Below are 22,774 nucleotides of genomic sequence, written 5' to 3'. Positions count from 1 at the left end.
ACACACACACACACACACACACACACACACACACACACACACACACAATTCGATTCTTCTGGAACACAAGATCTGAGAGAGTATAGGCCGTTTTGTTTTCATGTTTTCTAGAATAGTAAGAGGAACTCAATAAAGTCTTGTTGAATTAAATTGAATCTAAAATGATCTGACAGATTCACTTTTCCTTTTCCATGCCATTCCCCCTGAGATTAACTCTCATCGACACTGCATATATCATATGTGTCTATAGCTATTTTCATTTTGTCTCCTCATTCAAAATGGGTGAACTCTTTGAGGCCAGGGACCCATGCTTTTGCCTTTCTATATATCCCCAACCTCACACAGTGACTAGCATACCATAAGCACTTAATAACTGCTTGTTGACTAGCCGAGTGGCTGCCTCCAAGAATCACTACCCATCAAAAGATGCTTGAAGCAGAACCATAGCTAAAATGGGTCAGTAGAGCCTTTATCCGAGAGCACTGACATTTATAGGGCCCAGCTCTGGAACCTGCTTCCTTCTCCCCTCTCCCCCATCTTGCAGCAGTGACTAATTTTTCCGCAACATAGAAACTTCACAGTTTCCAAAGGCATGCTTCTTTTGCCTGGCTGGCTCTTTCCAGGTGAGCTCCTCTGCCCTACTCTTGACCAAGACAACATAACTCTTAGTTATGTATGATTATGGATGGAAGTAAAAGTAGGGGAAGAGGAAGAGCCAGGGGTAGGGCTAGACATGGTAGGAAGTCATTTAATGAAGACAGGGGCAGGTCTTTCGTGATTCCCCTAGTTGTAATTGCTCCCCCACCCCCACTAAAATTCCTTTGTATTTACTCTGTATAAATTTTGAAAATGGTTATCAGTCTACATATTGTCTCCTCCCCTACCCTCTCCCTACACTTCTATTAGGATGTAAGCTTCTTAAAGAGATTTCTTTCTTTCTTTCTTTCTTTCTTTCTTTCTTTCTTTCTTTCTTTCTTTCTTTCTTTCTTTCTTTCTTTCTTTCTTTCTTTCTTTCTTTCTTTCTTCCTTCCTTCCTTCCTTCCTTCCTTCCTTCCTTCCTTCCTTCCTTCCTTCCTTCCGTCCTTCCTTCCTTCCTTCCTTTCTTTCTTTCTTACCTAACGGAAGTGCTTGGTACATAATTAGTCAATTAAGAAATATCTGTTGAACTGAATTGAATAGAATTGAACTAGGCAATAGCTAGGCAATATGAAGCCTTTAAAAGGGTTATAAAGAGTTAATCTCAGTCTTTATGCTTCCTCTCATTTGCCAAATATTTCTTTCTTCCTTTTTTTTTATTCCAAATTGACAAGGCCTCATGGTGAATAAGATAAATTTCAGAAAAGGAAGAAGTGTATTCACTTTGGACTCAGTACAGGCCATTTTGAACTGTTTCTACTTAGTGTGGCATGTAAGCTAAGTAGGCTTGGCATAGAAGAATGACCAACATTATTAAAGAGGACAGTTAGGAAATCAGGGAAGGCAAGGGCCTTTCCTACAGCTGCTCCATTACCTCCAAGGATGTGGCTCGAAGCCTGCACACGTCCCCTTGCATCTCAAACAAGGCACACCTCTGGCTGATTGCTGTTGGCCTAGGGACATCTGGAAAAAAGAGACAAAAAGAGGGTGTTTTCCTTCAAAACATCTTGGACTGGGATGCTTGACCTCAAAAAAAAAAAAAAAACTTGGCAAGGGGGCCAAAGGATTGTGTAGAGTATAGAGATGAATAAGCCATCACTTATTGTTTACCAAGGCTACATCAGGGGCCAACTAAGGAAGTGGGTCTCCTGGAGGTAAATCTGAAAGGGTGGGGTTCTTCAGGATGAAATATAGGGGTGCTAATTCCCAGGGCCTCTGCTGTTGTTGTGAATCACCAAGGCAACATTTCAAATGCTCAGATGTGAATTACAATTCTTGCTCCATTTCCCATCCCCTTCCACCCCCCCCCCCCCCCCCTTACTGCAATGGAATCTTTGGGCTCATTCTCTCTGCTTCATCTATCTGTGATTTATGGACAGAGCGTGATTAAATCAGAGTGGCAAACACAAACAGATGTTTACTCCACCACATATTTATGATTTGAAATAGAACTTCAATATTTCTGTTGAAATGTTTAATGTGTGAGGGCTAGATCCAAGTAGGCCTCCATTTCTGATGAGGGGAAGGTATTCTGTATTCATAATAGGGCAAAGGGATAACTAGCCACAGTACTTACTGTATATAGAACCCAATCTGTGTAAAGTGCATAGAGTCCCCTGATGTCTATCCGTAGATTCTAGCCATGATTCCTTCCCAAAGAGGTACTTGGGAAAATTATTCTTAACAATGAATACTCTTTTTCTCGTTCTAAAAGTCCAAATGATAATGACTAATCGGATTTGGCCAATGTAGTGTCTTCTGTTTATACCCTCTTTGTACTTTCTGCATCTATCTATTCAATGTGGATAGCAAGCTCAAAGGAAGAAAAAGCAATATCATATGTATTTGAAGAAAAACTTGAACGTACTTGAACATGCTTAGAACCAAGCTGATGCTGGAATTGAAAAACATGTTGAAATGTCTTTATCAACTTTCCAGGCAAAGATTTGGGTGTTTGATGAAGTCGGTGGGTAGAACTTGCTACTCTGTAAAATGGATAATTCCTGTCCCTTAGATGAGAATGCTTAAATTTCACCAGTGGAGATAATATTGCACATCTACAGTTGGTGTTTAAATGATTTTCTGTGTTTTCAAAATAAACAAACAGTAAAGCACATTTAGCTCACAGGATGTTAAATCTTGGAATGTCTTTAGAAGGCACCTAATGCAATTCCATCATTTTACAAGTGGGAACACTGAGGCAAGTCCAAAGAAATGAAATGACTTGTTCAGGGGGGTCAATGATGGCAAAGGGGGGAACAGAAATGAGGTTTCCTGATTTCCAGCTGATTACCAAGATAACCCATTACCTTATTAGATAGGATCATAGGTTCATAGATTTAGAATTGGAGGAGATCTTAGGAGTCAAATCACCTAACCCTTTTCATCTTGCAGATGAGGAAATGGAGGCCTAGGGAGCTGAAGTAATTTGCCCATGGTCACACAGCTAGGAGTGGTAGAGATGGGTATTGAGCACAAGTCATCTGACTCCAAATAGAGTATTTGAGTGTTGAAAGTGGGATTTGAACTCAGGTCTCCCTGACCCCAAGCTCAACACTCTATCCATTCTTAGTCATGATTCCTGTAAAATCCAGGGAGATTTCATCTCAATCTCAATCTTCAATCTCAACCACCAATAGGTTGGAAGACTAGAGGGCAAATGAAAAGAGTGGTCAAACTAAAAGGAAAAGGACTTTATTCTTATGTAAGTAGCAGCCTCAACTTTTCAGAAAATGGTACTTTGTTATGTAGCTGTATAACAGCGCAGGGTTTGATTACACATCCAAGACATAACTTTCTGTGTCCTTTAACTGGACTGTTGGAGTGTTTTCTGTCATACAAGGAAAGTAGTTTACTAGACATAATAGGTTCCCATAATCAGAGAGTCAACAATTTGTTTTATCACCTACACATTCAATTAGACTCTTAAGGTGCTCTTTTTGGCTTGTAGCTTTGTGGTTTTTGCAGATAGTCAACTGGAAAGCCTTTCCCAGAGTAGAAAAGGTCGCTATTCTGGTCACTTTATATTTCTAAAACGATATGTCTTTTTTTCCCTTCACTATAGCTATATCTAAAAAATGGAGCCTTAGGAGGTAAATCCTAATATAGTTATCCTATAAAGAAGTATCTATGGAGAACTTATGTAAGGATCATCAACTTAGAGCTGGAAGGGGTGGTACAGTTGTCTAACCTAATGCCTTAATTTTATACGTTAAGGAAACTGATGCCCTAAAGTTAAATGACTTGCTCAAGGTCACCCAGTAGTAAGTGGCAGAGTTGGGATTTGGAAAATCCTTTGACTCCAAATTCAGCCCTCTTCCCTTTGTAACACTTTGTATTCCCTAACATAGAACAATTGGAGTCTTCCCTAGGTTAGATTAAACATTCCCAGGAGGAAAAGAAGGAAGAGAAAGAGGAGAAAAAGGAAGAAGAGGAGGAGGAGATAGAGTAAGAAGCAAAGGAGGAGAAGAAAAGACAAGCAGGAGAAGAAATGTCCTCTTGTTATTTTGAAGCATTTATTCAAATGTACGTCCAGAAGACAGAAAACTCAGTCTTGATGCATTTCCCTGTGTACTTGCTTTGTGGATGGTTTCCATAGTGACAGAGGCCCCTAAGGGAGGAAAAAAAAATGTGTCCCTACCAGGGAAGAAACACATTTTGGCAATCTGGCCATACTTGCAGCAGACCACTGGCAAAAGGTTGAAAATAATAAATTCTTATTTGTTTGCTCCCTGCCATTCATCCAGAAACCAGCACACAATGCAAGCTTTGGACAAACCATAGTATTGTGAGATCTTGAAGAAGGAACTCAGAGAAAATGATGATTTATTTATTGGGGGGAGATCAATCAGAAACAATGTTTAAAATCACATATTATTGTCTATAAACTCTAGGTTTATTAAAATGGGGACTGTCTTGATCAAAAGAATGTATAATTTCTCACAGATGCCAAGAATAGAATAGCTTAAAAGAAAAGATTAAAAGAATTACTTGGAAGGAAGGCAATGTCTGCTTTGGAGTTTTTCCTTGGGATGGGGGACAGCCACAGCAAATTGCAAAATAGTTTTCTTCTATTTGTGATATATTGGTGCATCTGATTTTATCATGTGAAACACAGTTATGTCAGGGACTCCAAAAGTGCTAGGCAGGCCTGAGCCCACCCTAGGGGATTCAGGATCAGGCCAAATAATGCCCCATATGCCCCCTTCCCTTAGACCATACCATTGTCTATTTTTGTGGAATTAGTTGCAAATAACTATCAAGGGCAGTTCTGAAAGGGTAAAGAAATAAGATCTATCTATCATGTAGGCTAGGTGGAATGGGCCGGAGCAGGTAGATCAGCAAAATGGACTCTTCTCTGAGCCTCCGTTTCGTCAGTTGGAAAACTGAGATGATAATAATACATAGGAAGATCAGTATGTCCTATTGGATAGAGGGCTGGCTTTGGGGTCAGAAATTACACCTTAGATAGACATTAACTTTGTGACCATGGGAAACTCATTCAATGTCTCAGTGTCCCTGGCAAAACTCTAGGATGATTAAGTTACAAATAAAGTACCAGTCGTCATGAACAAAGGCAATTTACACACTGAGAATTTCCTAAATTGGTGAAATTACAGGTCCTGACCACCTTCACTCTCTGAAATAATCCTAATAGTAATAATAATTATGTAACCAACTCCACAAGGTTGTTATAAGGATATTGCCTTGCAAGCCTTGGAGCACTAGGCCAGTGGAAGCTATTATCATACATATATGACTGCCAGAAAATTGAGCAATCTCCCCTTCCTGAGTTTTGGTTCTTTCTTCTGTCTCCATTTGAGGCCTTTAGAATTGACTGCTTGGGACACCAACCTTCCTGGCTCTTTATGCCCTGGGATAGCTTGCAGGCACACAGTCCTTGCCCAGTAATTGGGGTTTTCTCAACCCCCAGGGTCCAGGTGTTGACAAGGACCAGAACTGTAATCTACTGAAATAAGAGAGGGTGGGAAGGAAGGAAGGAGGGGGAGGTAGAAAGTGGGGAGGGAGAGAGAGAGTTGAATAGAAAGAGGAGGGGGGAGGTAGAGAGAGGGAGGGAAAGAGAAAAAGGATGGGAAAGAAAGAGGGAGGGAAGGGTGGGAAAGAGAGAAGAAGGAAAGGAGAGAGGGATGGAACATTCCTTATGTTCCTGTTCGACCGCCTTGGTTTCTCCATGCTACCCTTAGAAATAAATTTATTTCTTTTGGTCTAGTACCAGTTGAGTCCATAGTGTGGTAGGGTTAGAAATGAATCTCCTTCCCCAGGATTATGACCTTTGCCTTCCATCTACTTTATTTACCTTTCTTTTTTGCTTCTCCTGTCTCCTAGATGATTCTCTCTCTTTGATTTAATTTAATGCAGCAAACATGGAAAAGACAGGACAAAACAGGCTCTGTGTTCTAGTAACTTACACTGTTGTTTCTAATATTTCCCTGCTCACCTGGGGACTTCACACCCCAGTGCCTTCACTGTGCATCCTGGTTACTCAATGCTCATGTGAACCAGTTCTCCACAGACATCACCTCCGTGCTCTCAAGTTTCCTGTACTCCCTACTACCTCCATCCTCAGAAAAGATGAGCAAATCCCTCATAGTCTTATGGGTGTTGTCTCTACCAATTAGAATGTGAGATCTTTGACAGCAGGGACTGTCACAATTTTCTATTTGTATCTTCAGCAATTGTTACAGTGTTTGGTATATAATAAATGACAAATAAATGCTTTTTCATTCATTCATTCATTCATTCATTCATTCATCTGTTCATTCATTCATTCATTCATTCAGTAAGATAGTGCCCTCCCTTAGGTTCCTAGAACTTGGTTAATTAGAGCATCTATGATTTAATGGATGGGTAACAATGGAATTTACCTTTACTGGAAATTTCCTAGCCTAGGCTATGAGAGAAAAAAAAGAAAAGGAAAGGAAAGACCTTTGGTTGCTTTCCAAGCAACAATTCCATAATAAGCCATGAACTTGCTCCAATGTCCCCTGATTCCAACTATGCCCATTAGGGGACTAGCAAATCATAACAATGAAAGAGAAGGTCCAGGTAAATAGATTTAAAATGAGAAACATTGCTGAGATTCAGTGTACCCACTCTGCAAACTATAATGCTTCTGTGAGCCCACAGAGCTAAGTTTATCACAAAGGCCAGGAGAAGGTGGAGCCTTGGAACTGCGGTGGTGGTGGGGGAACCAATGCCTCTTGGCAAGAGAGGAAAGGGGCCTTCCATCAGAAAACCTCTGGGCAGGAGCTACCCCAGGGGAGGGATCTCTGTGTAGTTTATCCCAGGAGACATGCGCTTGGCTATGGCTCTTGGCCCAGTCCAAGACCTACAATAGCAGGCTGTCAAGATGTCATTCTTTAATAGCTGCCGGGCTATCTATGTCAGCCGGTGGAGGGAGCAAGAAACTCCCTCTGACTCCACAGACCCTCTCACGGTCTTTAGTCTTGACTTCTCACAGCAGGCCAGCTGGGGCCAAAGATGGCGAAATCCTCTGTCTGACTGTCATTGCAGTGACTCGGTAACTTGGTTTAAAGGATACAGGGCACAACTTGGTTATTCTCATCCCGGGTCCTGAATTTCCCAAAGCCAACCCTGTTCCTTGAAATAAACTTAAGTGTTTACTTTTGGAAATATTCAGGGCAACACAGAGATGGACATTTCTAATGGACAAGTGGTAACTGTCAAAGGGCAATGGACCAGAATGATGGCTTTCCTTGGAGGGAAATGGGGACAACAGCCCTGGCTTTGCATAGTTTTCCCATGAAAGGCCAGTCTGAAAATTCACTCCTCTAACTTGTGCCCCTTAAGAGAAAGGCAGACTTGCCTGCTGGATACATTTTGTACCAGTGAAGATTCAGAGAAATATCACATTTGGGTTCTGGAAGTGGGTGGAGGAGGGAGGAGGGTAGGGAGGTGTGCGCACCTTGAAGACAAGTTTTCCAGAAACCACCATCACAGAAAACACAATCAGGCAATAGGAGTCAACTAGCACATTTCTGATTCTTAAGTAGGTTCCCTTATTGTTCATCTAATTTTCAGGATGTATTAAATCAGAGGTTCTCAACTTGGGACCTAGGAGCTTGGTTTGAAAAAAAAAAAACATTTTCATAGCTAGAGTTCAATATAATTGCTTTCCTTTAGAATCATATGTATTTTATTTTATACATTTAAAACATTATTCTGAAAAGGGATCCATAGGCTCTATCAGCCTAAAATAGGGATCCATGACACATAAAAAGGTTAAGAATCCCTGAATTAAATGCTCCTGATATACTGGACTAAGGGGTTTGGAGGATAGGAAAGTACTTGGATTTCCCAAAGTAGAGCATCAGACTTGCCCAATCTGCCTCCACCTTACTTATCCAGGCTTATCTCCTTCTAGCCCCCACCATGAACCTTCTGCATCAGACAGGCACTTCCGTCCCCTCAATAGACCCCAGTCATTCCCATTTCTATGATGTTACTTTTTAAACTTCACTGATGAACCCTGTTCACCTTTCATCTCCTAATCCAATGCTACCCATTCATAGAATTGTCCAATTTTGGAGTACATAGAACATCTTACTAGTCTGACTTCTCATTTTGCAAATGAAGAAACAGGTTCACAGATTAAGAAAAAAATCTCAGTTAGATGGGGAACTCAGAGGCCGCCTAGCTTAATCATCCCAAAACAGCGTTGGTTTTAGCTTTAGAAAACAGAAATTTGAGTCCCAGCTCAAACCCATGGCCCTGGGTAAGTCATCTGAGTCCTTTCTGTCTCAATTTTCTCATCTTTAAAATGGGGATATTAATACTTGCATTTTATGTCTATATTTATATCTATGTCTGTCTGTCTGTCTGGCTATCTATCTATCTATCTATCACTTAGTTGCGAGGAAAGTATTTTGGAGACTCCAAAGAGCTATGGACATGTTGGCTATTATTATTGTTGTCCTAAGAATGCTCTTGTTGGTGGCAGGGCTCCAAATGGAACCAAATTCCCTGATTTCTAGTATGGGATTCTTTCTATTCTTCAGGGACCAGTTCTTGTCCTACTTCCCCTGAGAATTTTTTCCTACTACTTAAACCCACAGTGATATCACCCTTTCTTTCCCTCCACAGAGGCAGTTAGGTGGCAGGAAATCTCTCCTCTACTCCCAATATTTGGTTGGTATTGATCTGTGGCACAGATCTGAGACAAGAAGGCAGGGATGCAAATGGGGTTTTATTTTGCAAAGCAGATGACAAATCATTAGCTCAGATTTGTCACTTGGATTACACCTTGTTATGAAACCTCACATCTGTGGAAATAACCAGATTTACTTTTGTTCCCTAAGTATCCTGAGTTATTTTCATTTATAGTTTTCTGTCTACTTTTTGCTTTCTTGTACTAAAACCCAGACAGCTCAATGTGATGGCGGGAAATGCAGTGTGAATAGCACAAGCACCCTCCAGTCCTAGCTGAGAAGACCTTCCAATAATTCCATCTGCAAGGTCCTGTCAGTGTTGGCAGAATAATGGCTTTAAGTTCCATTTATCTAGCAATGTAAATTCTCCTAAGTGATTTACATCTGATATCTCATCAAAACTTCCCAACAACCTTGTGAGGCAGGTACTATAGGGTATTATTATTTCCATTTTACAGATGGGGAAAGTGAAATTGAGTGAGAATGTGACTTCCAGTCACACAGCTGATAGCAACAGGTGAGTCCCTTGGACCTAGGTCTTCTGACTCTAAGGCCAGTCTACCATCCATTTTTTTTAGTTCTGCCAAGGCACAAGACACTTGCTTCTTGGAACAAATAGCTTAGAAGTCAGAAGTGCTTTAGTAGGAGTAGGGGGAAAGGAGCAAGCATTTATTAAGCACCTACTACGTGCCAGGCACTTATGATAAGCATTTAAAAAATATCTTATTTTGTCCTCACAACAACTCTGGGAGGTAGATGCTGTTATTACCATTTTACAGTTGAAGAAACTGAGGCAGGCTGTAGTGAAGTGACTTGCCCACGGTCACACAGCTAAATTTGAACTTAGATCTTCCTGACTCCAGGCCTAATGCTTTATCCACTGTGTCATATGGCTGCCTAATTATTAGTTTAAAAGAGGTAAAATAGATTTGGTCCTTTAAATGCATAATCAGGCAAATTGCCTATCTTAAAGATAGTTATCTATCTTAAAAGTCAGTGGAGAAAGTAGGCTAGCTTTGTGAAATATATGGGAAATTTGACTACTTCCCACCCACTCCCCACCCAGTGTTGACATTGAGTGTAAATGAAGGGTTAATATGGTTAAGAAATTTAAGCAAGAGCAAGTGGTAGTTACACTTAGCAAAGCAACTCCATATGGAGAGAGGGAAACATTATAAAGTGAAAGATTTCTCTGTCTAAAATGCAGAGCCGGTTTTCTGTGCCCTGGGACTGGTTCCAGGAATCACCCAACAGTCAGAGCCATGGTATTAAGCAGCAAGTACATATGGGTGTCTAATCTCACTCAAAAGTTTTAACAACATTGGTGGGGTCCTAGCCTTGGGCATAAAAACAATGACCACAAACTTATAAGACTTTGAACTACAGGGAATTTTTAAGATTATCTGTTCTAATCCCTTCATTTGACAGATGGGGAAACTGAGGTTTAGAGAGAAGAAAATGACTTGTTCAGGGTTACAAGTGGCAGAGCAGAGAGTTGAAGTCATCTTCAAACTCCACATCCATTAGTTTCATGCATAAACAAACATGCATGGAGGAACAGATCCCAAAGTATTGACCCCTGTTTTCCAGAATAGTACCCCTCAGCCCCCTCTTTTTTTGATAAGTCTATATGTCTTATGAACTTGGGAGAAAATTCCAGGATTTACTTTATCCAGTACACCCGTACCCCCAGCACCTTACTTACCCACATTCATAAACACAAACCATTCTCCTTCCCAATCTCCAATGCCACTAGTACAAATAGGGAGTATGGTAGTATAGCAAATTATCAGGTCACACTTTTGGAAAATGGTCCTCCTGGGAATGAGAATGTTCCCAAAGAGTCTTCCTTATAGTGATTCTCCTTATAAAAACTGTGCATCACTAGACATGGAAGCTATGCATAACTGGCTCCATGCTACCTAGAACAGAGGAGGATGGTGGCTACCTGATAAGGGAAGGATGTGGAGCCAGGTGTCTTGTCCTTCCTTCCTCTGCTGAAGGTGACTTGGAAACCTGAAATATATTTGGAGATTTCTCTTGTATTGTTACCTTATTTCATTGCTTTCCTATGTCACATACTAACCTCTTCCAAGCATCCTTCTAAGAAGGAGAAGGGTTCTCATAAGACCTTCAAAGAATAGATTCATCATAAGCTACTCCCTACTTGGCTATACCTGGGCCTGACCCCTGACCCCTGGCCTCAAGATAATTTAGCAAGATCTATGTGGTGCCCTGAGTTACATCTTGCTAATCCCCATTTTGGAAAGGGAGGAATTCCAGAAGAAAACAAGGGAAAAACACACATAGGGAGAAATGTTCCCCAGGATTCCCAATCACTACTAAGTTATTGCTTTTTGGTGCAAAGGTCCCACCTGACTGCCTCCTGCTTTTCCCCTGATACTTTATTATTCCAAGTTGGCTAAGTTGTTAAGGAACCATTCCAGAGGTCTACAGCGGCAACCTTGCCTCTCTTGTTTTATGCCAATGGCTCCCTTGTTCTGTCTGTGTGGTTTGAGGGTCTTGATACTTTCACTGGGCTAACTCCCCTTGTGGGATGAATTTTGTATTTCCTACCTTTTTAAAATAAAAATCTAATGCAGCATAATCTTGGGATTTGGAATAATTTGGGGTTGAAGTTCTGTCTGAATTTCTGAAAACTTCTTTATGCTTTTTTGTTAAATGAAGTTTATTAAGTTCAAGTATATCCATCTAATAACTTGAACTATGGAGCTATCAAAGAGAGGTCTCACTAGACTTGTTTTAGTGAATAGGTATGAATTATTTAAATCTAACATATTAATTATATGCAAATGAGTGACTAAAGTGCTTGAACAGAATTTTTCTTTGTGTATCTAAACATTCCATCTGTAATCTGCCTCCATTCATTTCTCTTTTACACAAAGATGAACTTTAGAACTACCTATATGTGAGTGTAGGGATCTGACAAATGTCTTCCCAGGGGTACCTTAGTATTCCAAACATAGTGGAGGTTTTTTTCTTTTGAAGGCTAGATAATTTAGGGTGGTTGTTGATTCATTTCTGACATATGGTAAGAGTAATTCAATTTGCCAAAGTAGCCATTCAATTAGCTCAGGCCTTTAAACAATGAGATGAGGAAAAAACAAATCAAGAATGGGGCCAACTACATAAGGGAGGGGGACTTTGGGAAATGTAGATGATGTAAAAACAGACAAACAAAAATCAATAAAAAGTTATCGTAAAAAAATGTACTATTGTTGTATAAAATAAAACCTGGAAGTTTCCATGTCTGAAATTGTTTTTTCTTCATAACATTGAACTCAGACTAGAGTTAGGAACGTCTGTGTTATTGGGGATAATTATGTTGCTGCTCAGTTGTTTTTTTAGTTGCGTCTGTCTCTTTGTGACTCCCTTTTGGGTTTTCTTGGTGCCGATACAAGAATGGCTTGCCATTTCCTTTTGCAGGTCATTTTATAGATGAAGAAACTTGGGCAAGCAGGGTTAAGTGACTTGCCTAGGGTCACACAGCTAGTAAGTGTCTGAGGCCAGATTTGATCTTAGGAAAATGAATTTTCTCACTTCAGGCCCAGCACTCTATCCACTGTGCCACCTAGCTATACAGAATGGACATAGAAAGGTTATGTAATGGAACATTTTAGTTAATCTGGTACTTAGGTTATATAAACCCTACTTGAACGGACCAAGTACAAGGAATTGAAATACAATAAAATACATTCAATAATAAAATTGTTTTGAACATTGTTTGAATGTGATCCAGAGGCAGAAGTCTCTAACACAGACAAACTATGTGAGCATAGGCAAATCACTGAATATCTCAATTTCCTCATCTGTAAAATGGGGTAATGACATTTCTGAAGATTGGTGTAAAGAAAGTACTGTGCAAACAGTAAAGGGTTATGAAAATGTGAGTGATTAGTGTTTGTTTTACATCATTCTGGGGATGTTATGTGGCCATGAGTCGTGGAACACTACCATTTCCAAATAATTGAAGTTCAGGGTCGCCCAAAAGGCACTGCAGAGGTCATTGTGGGTATGAACAGATAGCAACACATCACAAACAAAGAATTATGAAGGAGATACAAAGATGTCATTAAAGGTGAGCATGGTCAAAAAAGAAGGTGGTCTCTGGTAGTAAGGTGAATATGAGGGATAAATAATTTATGGGTAGTCTCTGTGCTTTATGGCTCTCCTTGGGATGTCAAGACATTTCAAGAGAGGTCCCTAGTACTCTGGGGAAATGTCCTGGACTAAACTTCCAGGAGGATATAAATGAGCTTCACACAGGACAAGCAGGCATAGATGTATGGGATGGAAGACCCACGTCAATGAGAACATAGATCTGTTTATTGCAATAGCTGAGTCATCATGTAGGGATTCAGAAGGCACAGGTAGCTCTTTTAGTGCTTGGGGTCATCCTCATAAATGCCAATTACTACTTTAATGCCAATATTTGGAAGTAGCAGTTGTTGTTCATCTTTTATTTTCAAACAAGACCAATGATGTCATGGGGTAATGTCTTAACTTGTGTATGAATTGGATTTAAGTGAGGCAGAGTTATTCAAAGTCATCAGCCCCACTCTCTTTTCCAGAGTCATTGAAATTCAATGGCAATGCAAAAGTTAGGACCACTGGTGATGGCCCAGGATGCAGTGGATGACCTTGGTGTCTTTGATGTCTTACCAAGCTCCAAGTGCTCCACAACTCCTGCTGCAGCTGCAAATAACAGTTAACAGAGCCTCTGGAAGGCTGACTACTTGTTGGGTATGTTATAGAAGGAATTATTATTTAGGTGTTGATTGGAATTGAAGAATATGAAGGTTACTTCTAGTTCTGAAATTCTGTCATTCTGATTCACAGATTGACATGAAAATAACTCTTCTTTTATTACTAATTTGCAAGATATACAGATGGACAAAATAGGTTCAACTCTCAGTAGGGAACTGAATATTTCAGTTTATGGATTTTCCCGGCCTCTCTAATTTTATCACAAAACAAAACGAAAAACCTTTCACTGATTTTTAAAAATCACTTCACACAGAGACAAACAAGTTGAGAAGAAATGAAAAGGTCATCTTGAATGACTGGAATAGCTGGATACTAGAGAAGGTTGAACAAAAGAGATACAGTAGTTCTGCGTAATTTTAACTTATCGACATTGTCTCTCCTGACTGGAATGTATCCTTGGAGGTTGTCTAGACTTTACCTGATAGTTAACAGCTTGTTCTCTTTTCAAAGTTAGAAGACTAGGACCACCTTGTTTTGAAAAGGCAAAATAACTCCAAGAGGCCCATGGGTGAGGCAAAGTTGCTTATGGACCAAGTCTTCCTCAATTTAGCATTTGGCAGCCAGATGCCAGGACCAGCTTTGGGCAATGGATTCAGCATGGAAAAACTAGGAAGTCTCCATGAGCAAGCCCGCCTGCAGTACCAGCTAAGTACTCTGGTTCCTTTTCAGTCTGCCAGCGGAATGTTAAACAAAGTGATTATGACTAGCCAACGAAAGGAAACCAGTCCTTCTCCTGCCAGTTTCTTGCTGATAGTTGATGTTTACACGTACTTGTGGCCAAAGTTGTCCCACAAAATCCTATGTGTACAAAGACCCCAACTGGACAGCACTGATAGGATTTTACGGCTATGCTAATATTTTCCTTTGACACCAGTTCCCTTGGAACTAGACAGAGAGACATTGCCCCTGGTGAAGACAAATGCAGACTGGCAGAATCAGTGGAATTATCAAAAGCCTGTCTCTGATGTGTCTGCAAACTGCCTGCCTTTCCAAACAAATTGATTGGGCCTTTATTTGAAGGCCTTGTGGCTTATTTTGGTAGCCAGGGAGGGAAAGCTTTTCTCCTTGCTCCCTAACAATTTTTAAATTTTAGGAGAACTTTTGAGATGACTAAATGCCTCTCATCCCAAATACAGCCTTTGTGTTTTATAACTGATGAAAAAGATTAGTATGGAATGACAGCTGACTTGACTTGGTCCCAAGAGTCAAACTGAAACTGAATGGATCAGAAGGCTCCCCGAAGTTCTCTTTTCTTTTAGGATTTGTGTTCCTTCTGAGGAAGCCAATGCCTTTTATGACAAGCAATCAGTAACTCAAGTCTCCTGGGAATCATTTGTGCAGGGATTTCCCATCCAACTTTAGAGATTCAAGATCAAGGAAACACCAAGGCTAAATGTTACTGTTGTAATGTTTCTTCTACTTTTAAAAAAAAAGTATTTTTCCATTTCCTAATTCCCCATCCTGACCATCAAATGATACCTTAAGGTTATCTTTGGGATTTTAAAAAAAATGAATTGTCTTCATGCTTTTCTTTTTTTTCCTACTCTTAACAGGCTGGTTCATAAGTAAACATCTGGAATCCCATGTTATGCAACACTTCCCACTACCTCTCTGGGTTTACAAATGTCCCCTATTTTACAAGGCACTCCTGTCTTCTCAATATGTTTTTTAAAAGATGTTTTCTAGGGATATAATTCGGGCAAAAAGGAAAGAAACACATTTCCCTAATTCAATATGACTGACTATTCCAAGGATAATATACTTTTATTAGATTTCATTTTGGCAATGTATTTGCCTCAGGAAAACAAAATTGGTAGACTTATCTTGTTTGATATCTTTAATTTTTAAATCATTTTTTAAAAAGTAAGTGCTTTACAAATGCATATTTTAAAAATAATTCTAAAATGTTTGCTTATGTAAATGCATTTTTGTAGTCTCATTCTTAATTTCTTAAGTATACTTATCAGACAGTGGGAGGATTGAGGGAGAGACAGACAGGAAGGGGATTTCCTTAAACACACCATGGTACCCTATACAGTAAAAGCCATAGTTTGGCTTTAGAAGACAAGCAAATAAAAAGTTAGCCCAGGCTTAAAATGAACCTTGTTTTCAAATGTACCTTATGTTCCTCCTCTCTAGTAAGAGTTTCTTTCAAGTGATGTGAAATTGAGTTTTCTTTCTTTCTTTCTTAGGCAAATGGGGTTAAGTGACTTGCCCAGGATCACACAGCTAATAAGTGTCAAGTATTTGGTCTGAGGCTGGATTTTAACTCAGGTCCTCTTGACTTCAGGGTTGGTGCTCTATCCACTGTGCCACTAGCTGCTCTGAAATTGTGTTTTCAATGAATACATTTCCTCTTTTTCTTGATTTTTGCCCAGTAATGCTCATTTTATTGACTGTATAGAGGGGCTTCCATGATTAGGAAAGACAAACTGATGAAGTAGAGGATGCAGTGTTGTCCAGATAGGCTCTCTTCCTCCAGAAGGAGTCAGTGAAAGAGATCAAAATGGCTAGAATGACTGAGGAGTCCTGAGATGCAATCTTTGCACACCAATATCATTTTTTTCTTTACCAACCATATGCTTATCCTTATCCACATTACTGAGGATTGGTGTATTTAAAGGTAACTAAAGTCTGCCTATTTTAGGTTCATGCATTCCTAAAGGGCTCCAGTCCATATCTCCTTACAACTTTTTCCTGCGTATCACCAATAGTTTAGGTTTAAAGAATCCTTGACTTCAAGCTGGAAGAAATCATAGATGTCATTTAATCTAATTCTCTCGTTTTATAGAAGAGAAAATTGAAGCCCCAAGTTGCTGAAGTTATTTGGTTGAATTTAAACAGTTGAAATTACCTGGTTGAGTTTACACAGGTAGCAGCAGAGCCAATATATGAATTCACACCTGTGTATATACTATATATAAGTCCTGTAGTTACACGATCTGAATAAAGAGTTCTGTCTTTGTCTTTTGAAATCCAAAATTGGCCTGACAAAATTGACGTCAATAGATAGATTATTCCCTTTACAAAAAAGGAAGGGGAGACAGGGGCAAGCATTTATTAAGCACCTACTATGTGCCAGACACTCTGCTAAGTGCTTTACAAATATTATCTCATTTGATCCTCACAATAACACTGGGAGGTACTTGCTATTACAACTCCCATTTTACAGCTGAGGAAATTGAGGCAGAGAAGGGTTAAGTGACTTGCCCAGGGTCACATATCTAGTAAGTGTGTGAGGCTTGATTTGAACTCAGGTCTTTCTGACTCTATACCCAGTGCTCTATCCATTGCACCACCTGGCTGCCTTAAAGTTTTCAAAACAGTGGGGCCCATCCCGTGAAAATAAGGACTTGACTAGAATTACAAAGCAGCAATAGGTGATGAGAGCTTGGCCTTGTTTTAAGAATGTGATTGCCAACACTCAGCCTTCAGCGCAGAAGGACATAGGGTGGTTCCAGGGCCTCCAGTCTCTTGCATGTTGAAGAGCACGTATTTGGCAAAGGGGGAATTTTGGAAAAGAAAAGGGGGTGGAGGCAGGGGAGAGGACAACCAGCAATGTGAAAGGATCTTTTCCAGTTGTCTTAAGCTGGGCTTTGAAAACCCAACAAACTTCAGAAACTGAAAATAAGGAACTGATGTAAACTCCAGTAACTTCAAACAGATTTTGGGCAAACTTTAAAGCTGTCACTCTGGATCACATGCTCAGGCTCATTTGATGTAGATAAGACAACCTATGGCCAAGATGATGACTGTGGGCTAATAGAAACCCTCAACTGAAGAACTCTTTGAAAAGTCTATTCTCTTGGGACTCCCAGGAAAGTGGGGAGGCTTAACTAAAGTTCAAGGCATAGGTCTTGAAACAACTGAGGAAGCAGGACATAGTTGCTAGAGAACACTGGACCTGGAGTCAGGAAGACTGGAGATCCTGTCTCAGACATTTGCTAGCTCTGTGATCCTGGCTAAGTGACTTAGCCTCCTGACTTATTTCCTTATCTCTAAAATGAAGATAGGGTGTTCAATGTAAAGTGCTTTGTAAACCTTAAAGCACCATATAAATGCTAGCTATTTTTATTACCTTTAGAGCTTTAAAATTCCTCCTACATCTAAATCTATAATCACAATTAAAGTGGACCAAATTCTGACTAATCCATGTATCCACAAAACAAATATCTGTGCAAATAAGTTAGGAGAAGAGTGAAGCTGGCCAAACTCAGTGGATACTATATTTAAAGTCTAGGGGCCTTAATAAGAAAAGAACCTCATTTTCATTCCTTCCACCTCCTCCTGTACCCCCAACTGCTCTATTTCTCCTCTGACTATGGTTTCTATAATCAGAACCCTAACGAGGTCAGAAATACAGTCCTTTGCTCCCAGGTACTGACAGACCATGTATTCTGTCTATAGGTAGAAACAATTGAGCTTAGCACCTCATTAGCAATAATAATTAGCTAAAATAGAAAGGTGCCAGATTGTGAATGTCTTCCCTCCTAAATGAGGCTGCAGCCTAAGTTAGCTCCTCCCTGGCCCAGCCCTGTCCTGCTTTTTGGGTGCATGGCTATCTTCCTAGAAATGGACTCTTCCAGTGTCCTAGAAGAGACAAGCGGGACATGGTCACTATGTTCAAATATTTAAAGACCTCTTATCATTATTTTACATTGTATTGAAATAATGTTTTATTACTTTCAATGGATTGCAAATCAGGAAGACCTAGGTTCACATCCCACCTCAGATATTTGCTAGGCATCATTAGACTTGTTCTATTTTGCCCCATGACCCAAGAGTAATGGGTGGATGTTGCAAAGAGGTCAATTTAGGCTGATGTTGAGGGGGAAAAGAATTGAAAATTTCCTAATAATGAGAGTTGTTCAAAAGTGGGATGAGTTGCCTTGAGAAGTGATAGATTTCCCTCTCCTCAGAGCTCTTCAAGTAGTGGATGGATAGCTACTTGGTGAGTATGTTAGATAGAAGATTCCTTTGTGAATGGGGTGGTCTTTTCCAGCTCTCCAATTCTGTGATTCTGTCTCCATCCACGTCTTCCCTTGGATGGCATCCCAGAATCTCTATGGTTATTGGGCCGTGTGTCCCAAGGCCTAATATCTCTTCCCCACTCTACGGTATTTGTCTCTATTTGTCAAATATGATTTGAATGTACCCATCACATCTCTTGCCCTGGGCACACTTGGCAATGTTTGTCTCAGGCACCAGGATTCCTAATGCTGGCTCTTCTTTCATCTCCCTGTGCCCCTTTGGATTAAATTTGGGGTAAGGAAACAAAGAGTGAATTGTTTAAAACAAAGATCACAGCCTGTAGTACCAGTGATGCTGATGGAATTGGGGCTATCTTTTACCTTTCTTTGTATCCCCAGTTGTGCATAGTCAGGCACTTAAATAATACTTATTGATTGAATTAACAGGCAACTAAGGCAATATGTAATTTTTCTACCACTCTCTACCATTAGCACCATCATTCTCTATGCCAGAGGTGTAGAATAAGAAGTTTGGATTCAGTAAAGGGCCACACTTGAGGACCTAGAGGGCCACATGGGGCCTCAAGGCCACAGGTTCCCCACCCCTGCTCTACGCCCTTCAAATTCCTGTTCAAATCCTTCTATTTCATAAAACTTGCCCAGCTCTCATCTTTTCTTCTAATATTTTTTCACCTTCTTTTCTTTTTTATCAAACAACTGACATAACCCCTACTTTATGCCAGGCATTGTGTTAGGGCCTGGGAAGAATAAAAAAAAAAGTTCCTGTCATCAAAGATCTTATAATTCAGCTGCAGGAAAGGGAGAATGGAAGGAAATAAGCACCTGCCATGTTCCAGGCACTGTGCTAAGTGTATTTTTACAAATACTATCTCATTTATCTTCTCAACAACTCTTGTGAACTAGCTGTTTTTTATTATTCTCATTTTATAGTTGAGGAAACTGAGGCAAACAACAGTTTAAGTAACTTGCCCAGGGTCACAGCTAGTCAATGTCTAAGGTCAATTTTGAATTCAGGTCTGACTCTAGGCCTAGCACTCTATTCACTGCAGTATCAACTGCCTTAGGAAAAGACATAAATACACAAAAAAGTACCATAAAAGGTAAGCAAATATATCATTTAATTCTTGACCCTCAATACCATAATATTAACAATGAAATACACACATTATTAATTACTCAAAGAAGGCAAGATAATGAACACTGTGAGTTAGCAGAGAGTTATTCCTATTGGCTACTTCAGTCTAAAAAATCTTTATAAATAATGGGGATTGAGCTAGAAGAACAGGCAGGATTTGGTCCAGAGAAGATGAGGAGGAGAGGGCATTCTAGGTGGGTGGTGCACCTTGAGCAAAAATGTACCCTTGGCACTATGAAAAATATGAAGGAAGTGTAAAGTAAGACATTACAAGTAGAAGTACAAGATGAAGGAGGCATATTTAGGTGTCAGTTCATCTGAAAAACATCTGGGGGTGTTAGTGGACTGCAAGGTAAATATGAGACAACGCTGAATATGACAGCCACAAAAACTAATATGGTTTTGAACTGCATTTTGAGAGACTTAGTTTCCAGGAGTAAGGAAGGCATAGTCCTACTACGATGCATCCTGGTCAGACCACATCTGGAGTAATGCATTAAGTTAGAACATGACACTTTAGGAAGGACAGTAATATACTGAATAGAGTCCTGAGGAGGGCAAACAGAATAGTGGAGGGCTTTCAGCTCATGTTGTATGAAAATTGATTCTGTGTTTAGTCTAGAGAAGAGAAGACTGAAGGGGAAAATAATAGTTATCTTCACATGTTTGAAGAGAGTTTTGACTTGTTCAGCTTATTCCCAGAGGGCTGACATAGCCACAATGGATAGAAACTTCAAAAAGGTAGCACTAACATATAGAGCTATCCCTAAATAGAGAAGATTGCTTTGGAACGTAACAAATGGATTCCTCTTTACTGGAGTCCTTGATGTAGAGACTGGATGACCACTTGTCTAGCACATTGTAGAGGGGATTCTTTTTCAGGAATGTGCTGGATTTATTGATCACTCAGCTCCCTTTCAACTTTGCAATTTTACATTTCTGTGTCATCTAGACCAGTTTTCTCTGACAGTACCAAGAGGGATAGGAGGGCATTGTTATCTGTCAGATGGTCCCTTTGAAAAGGTTAGAGATATAGTCTGCACATTCTTGTTTCCCTTCACAGCCCAGAATGGGTCTGTCACCCATGAATTTATCTCAACAAGTTGAAGCCTATCATAACTTTAGCTTGAACCACCTCTTGAGACCATGACCATAAAGCCCCCTAAGCTCCCTACCAGTTGTATAAAAGGAAAAACTTCTTCTTATTTCTCCCAAAGTAACCTCTTTTCTGCAGGGGTTACTTTAGGACAGGAAGCTTTGAGGGAGGCCCCAGAACTCTTGGCACTCCTGGACTCTAGGATTTGGTGAACCCTCAAAACCCTGTGCACTCTCTCCCTCCCCTTCAAGTTTTTAGAGATTTGGATGAATTCCCATTTCATCCTTTCCTTTTAAGACTAAAAAGGCCTAGTCTGCTTACTCCATCCTTTAAAAAAAAAGCATGGCCCCATCCCCTTGTTCCTTCTATCTAGCTCCAAGTTACTTCAATGGAATTATTTTTCACCATTTGTTTAATTCTGATGGCTGTTTAGGGAGGTAAGGATGAGGTGGGATACCTTTCCCATCCACCCCTGTTTATTCTCTGGGCCCCTATAAACAGAAGGATGATCCCTCTAATTTCATTCTCCAGATAACTGGCAGAGAACCATGCAGGCTGTCTGGTTCTTTCTAATGTAACCATAAGCAACTGTCAAAAGTCAAGAACAATCACCCAAGTGGCATTTTGATATCAAAACCATGTGTTCAGCATTTCAGTGCAGGACAGGCTCTCCAAGGCTCCAGAATATCACAAGGAAAAATATACATTATGGTCTGACAAAAATCTGCAATGAGAATGCAGCGAGAAAACTGCCTCTAACTGGAGACTTTGGAACTTGTTAACTGAGTTTCCACATTTCGGAAGGATTTGTTTTCTTCTTCACAGCTCATCAAAGATTCCTATTCAACTTTTCTTTCCTCTAATTATTTAAATGTTTTCAAAGCTAAAGGTGAAGCACCGAGCACACCCTTTCCACATGGTGCCTTAAATGGTATTTTGTCTTTTGCCAGGACATAGTGTACTATGTTTGGCAGGTGGGTGGTTATATAGGTCATCACCCCTGGACTGAGCTGGCGGGTACATTTTTTTTGCTCCCTCCTCTACTCATATATGTCCTCTGACTTCTCAGGGCCTTTGATCACTGTGCAAAGCTAAGGCTTAGAAAAATGAGGCTCACTAGGAATGAGGACATTAGGAAATTGTTCCTGGGCCTCCCTTCAGAATGTTGGCCTCTCAAGTGACTGCCTTCTCAGGTTCTCACTGTGCCAGGCTGGCAGGCTCTTTCTGCCACCTCATTGTCGTGGAATGGATTTATACTAGAAGGAAAGGAGGATATGGGCTCAGAGGAAAAGAAGGGAGTGCAGTTCATATATAGATGGGTAAATTAAAACATGTTGCCTCAGGCCACAAAACTGGAGTGAATGAGAGGGCAAAGATATTCATTTCTCAATTAGTATTCAGATTGATGGGACTGAAAATGAAGGTGTAATTTAGTTGTACACAACATTGCACTGATGCATGCTTTTTCTAATCATACTATCAGATTACCAAAGCTTGCTCAAATGGGTAAAAGATCAATCTAAGATTCAGTCAATTCCAAAAGCATTTATTATATACCTGCAAGGTATAGAGAACTCTGTTAGGGTGATAGGATATAGAAAGGAGATGTAGTTCTTACATGTTGTTGTTTTGTTGTTCAGTCATTTCTGACTCTTTGTCAGAGCCCACTTGAGGCTTTCTTGGCAAAGGTAGTGGGGTGGTTTACCATATCCTTCTCCAGCTCATTTTACAGATGAGAAAACTGAGGCAAACAGGGTTAAATGACTTGTCTAGGGTCATACAACTAGTGTCTGAGGCCAGATTTGAACTCAGGAAGATGAGTCTTCCTGAGTATAGTATAGTTTAAGGCATATTGGAGTCAGAATCAGGGAACCACAGGTTAGAATCTTGGCCCAGTTCTATGTTACCTGTGTGACCTCAGACCAGGCACCTCACCCTC

General features: G+C 40.2%; 1 protein-coding gene across 1 annotated transcript in view; it reads right to left on the bottom strand.

Moving 5' to 3' along the window:
• LMCD1 (LIM and cysteine rich domains 1) overlaps positions 1–22,774 on the bottom strand; it is an 80,038-nt gene that overhangs the window by 44,095 nt on the left and 13,169 nt on the right. Inside the window, exon 2 of the mRNA XM_027864112.1 lies at positions 1,511–1,599. Coding sequence (XP_027719913.1) covers positions 1,511–1,599 — 89 coding nt within the window. The remainder of the gene's footprint in view (positions 1–1,510; positions 1,600–22,774) is intronic.

Source organism: Vombatus ursinus, unplaced genomic scaffold (genome assembly GCF_900497805.2).
Source record: "Vombatus ursinus unplaced genomic scaffold, bare-nosed wombat genome assembly UNPS02014773.1, whole genome shotgun sequence".
Classification (NCBI taxonomy): Eukaryota; Metazoa; Chordata; class Mammalia; order Diprotodontia; family Vombatidae; genus Vombatus; species Vombatus ursinus.
Note: the sequence above shows the minus strand (reverse complement) of the source record. Positions and strands in the feature narration are given on the sequence as shown.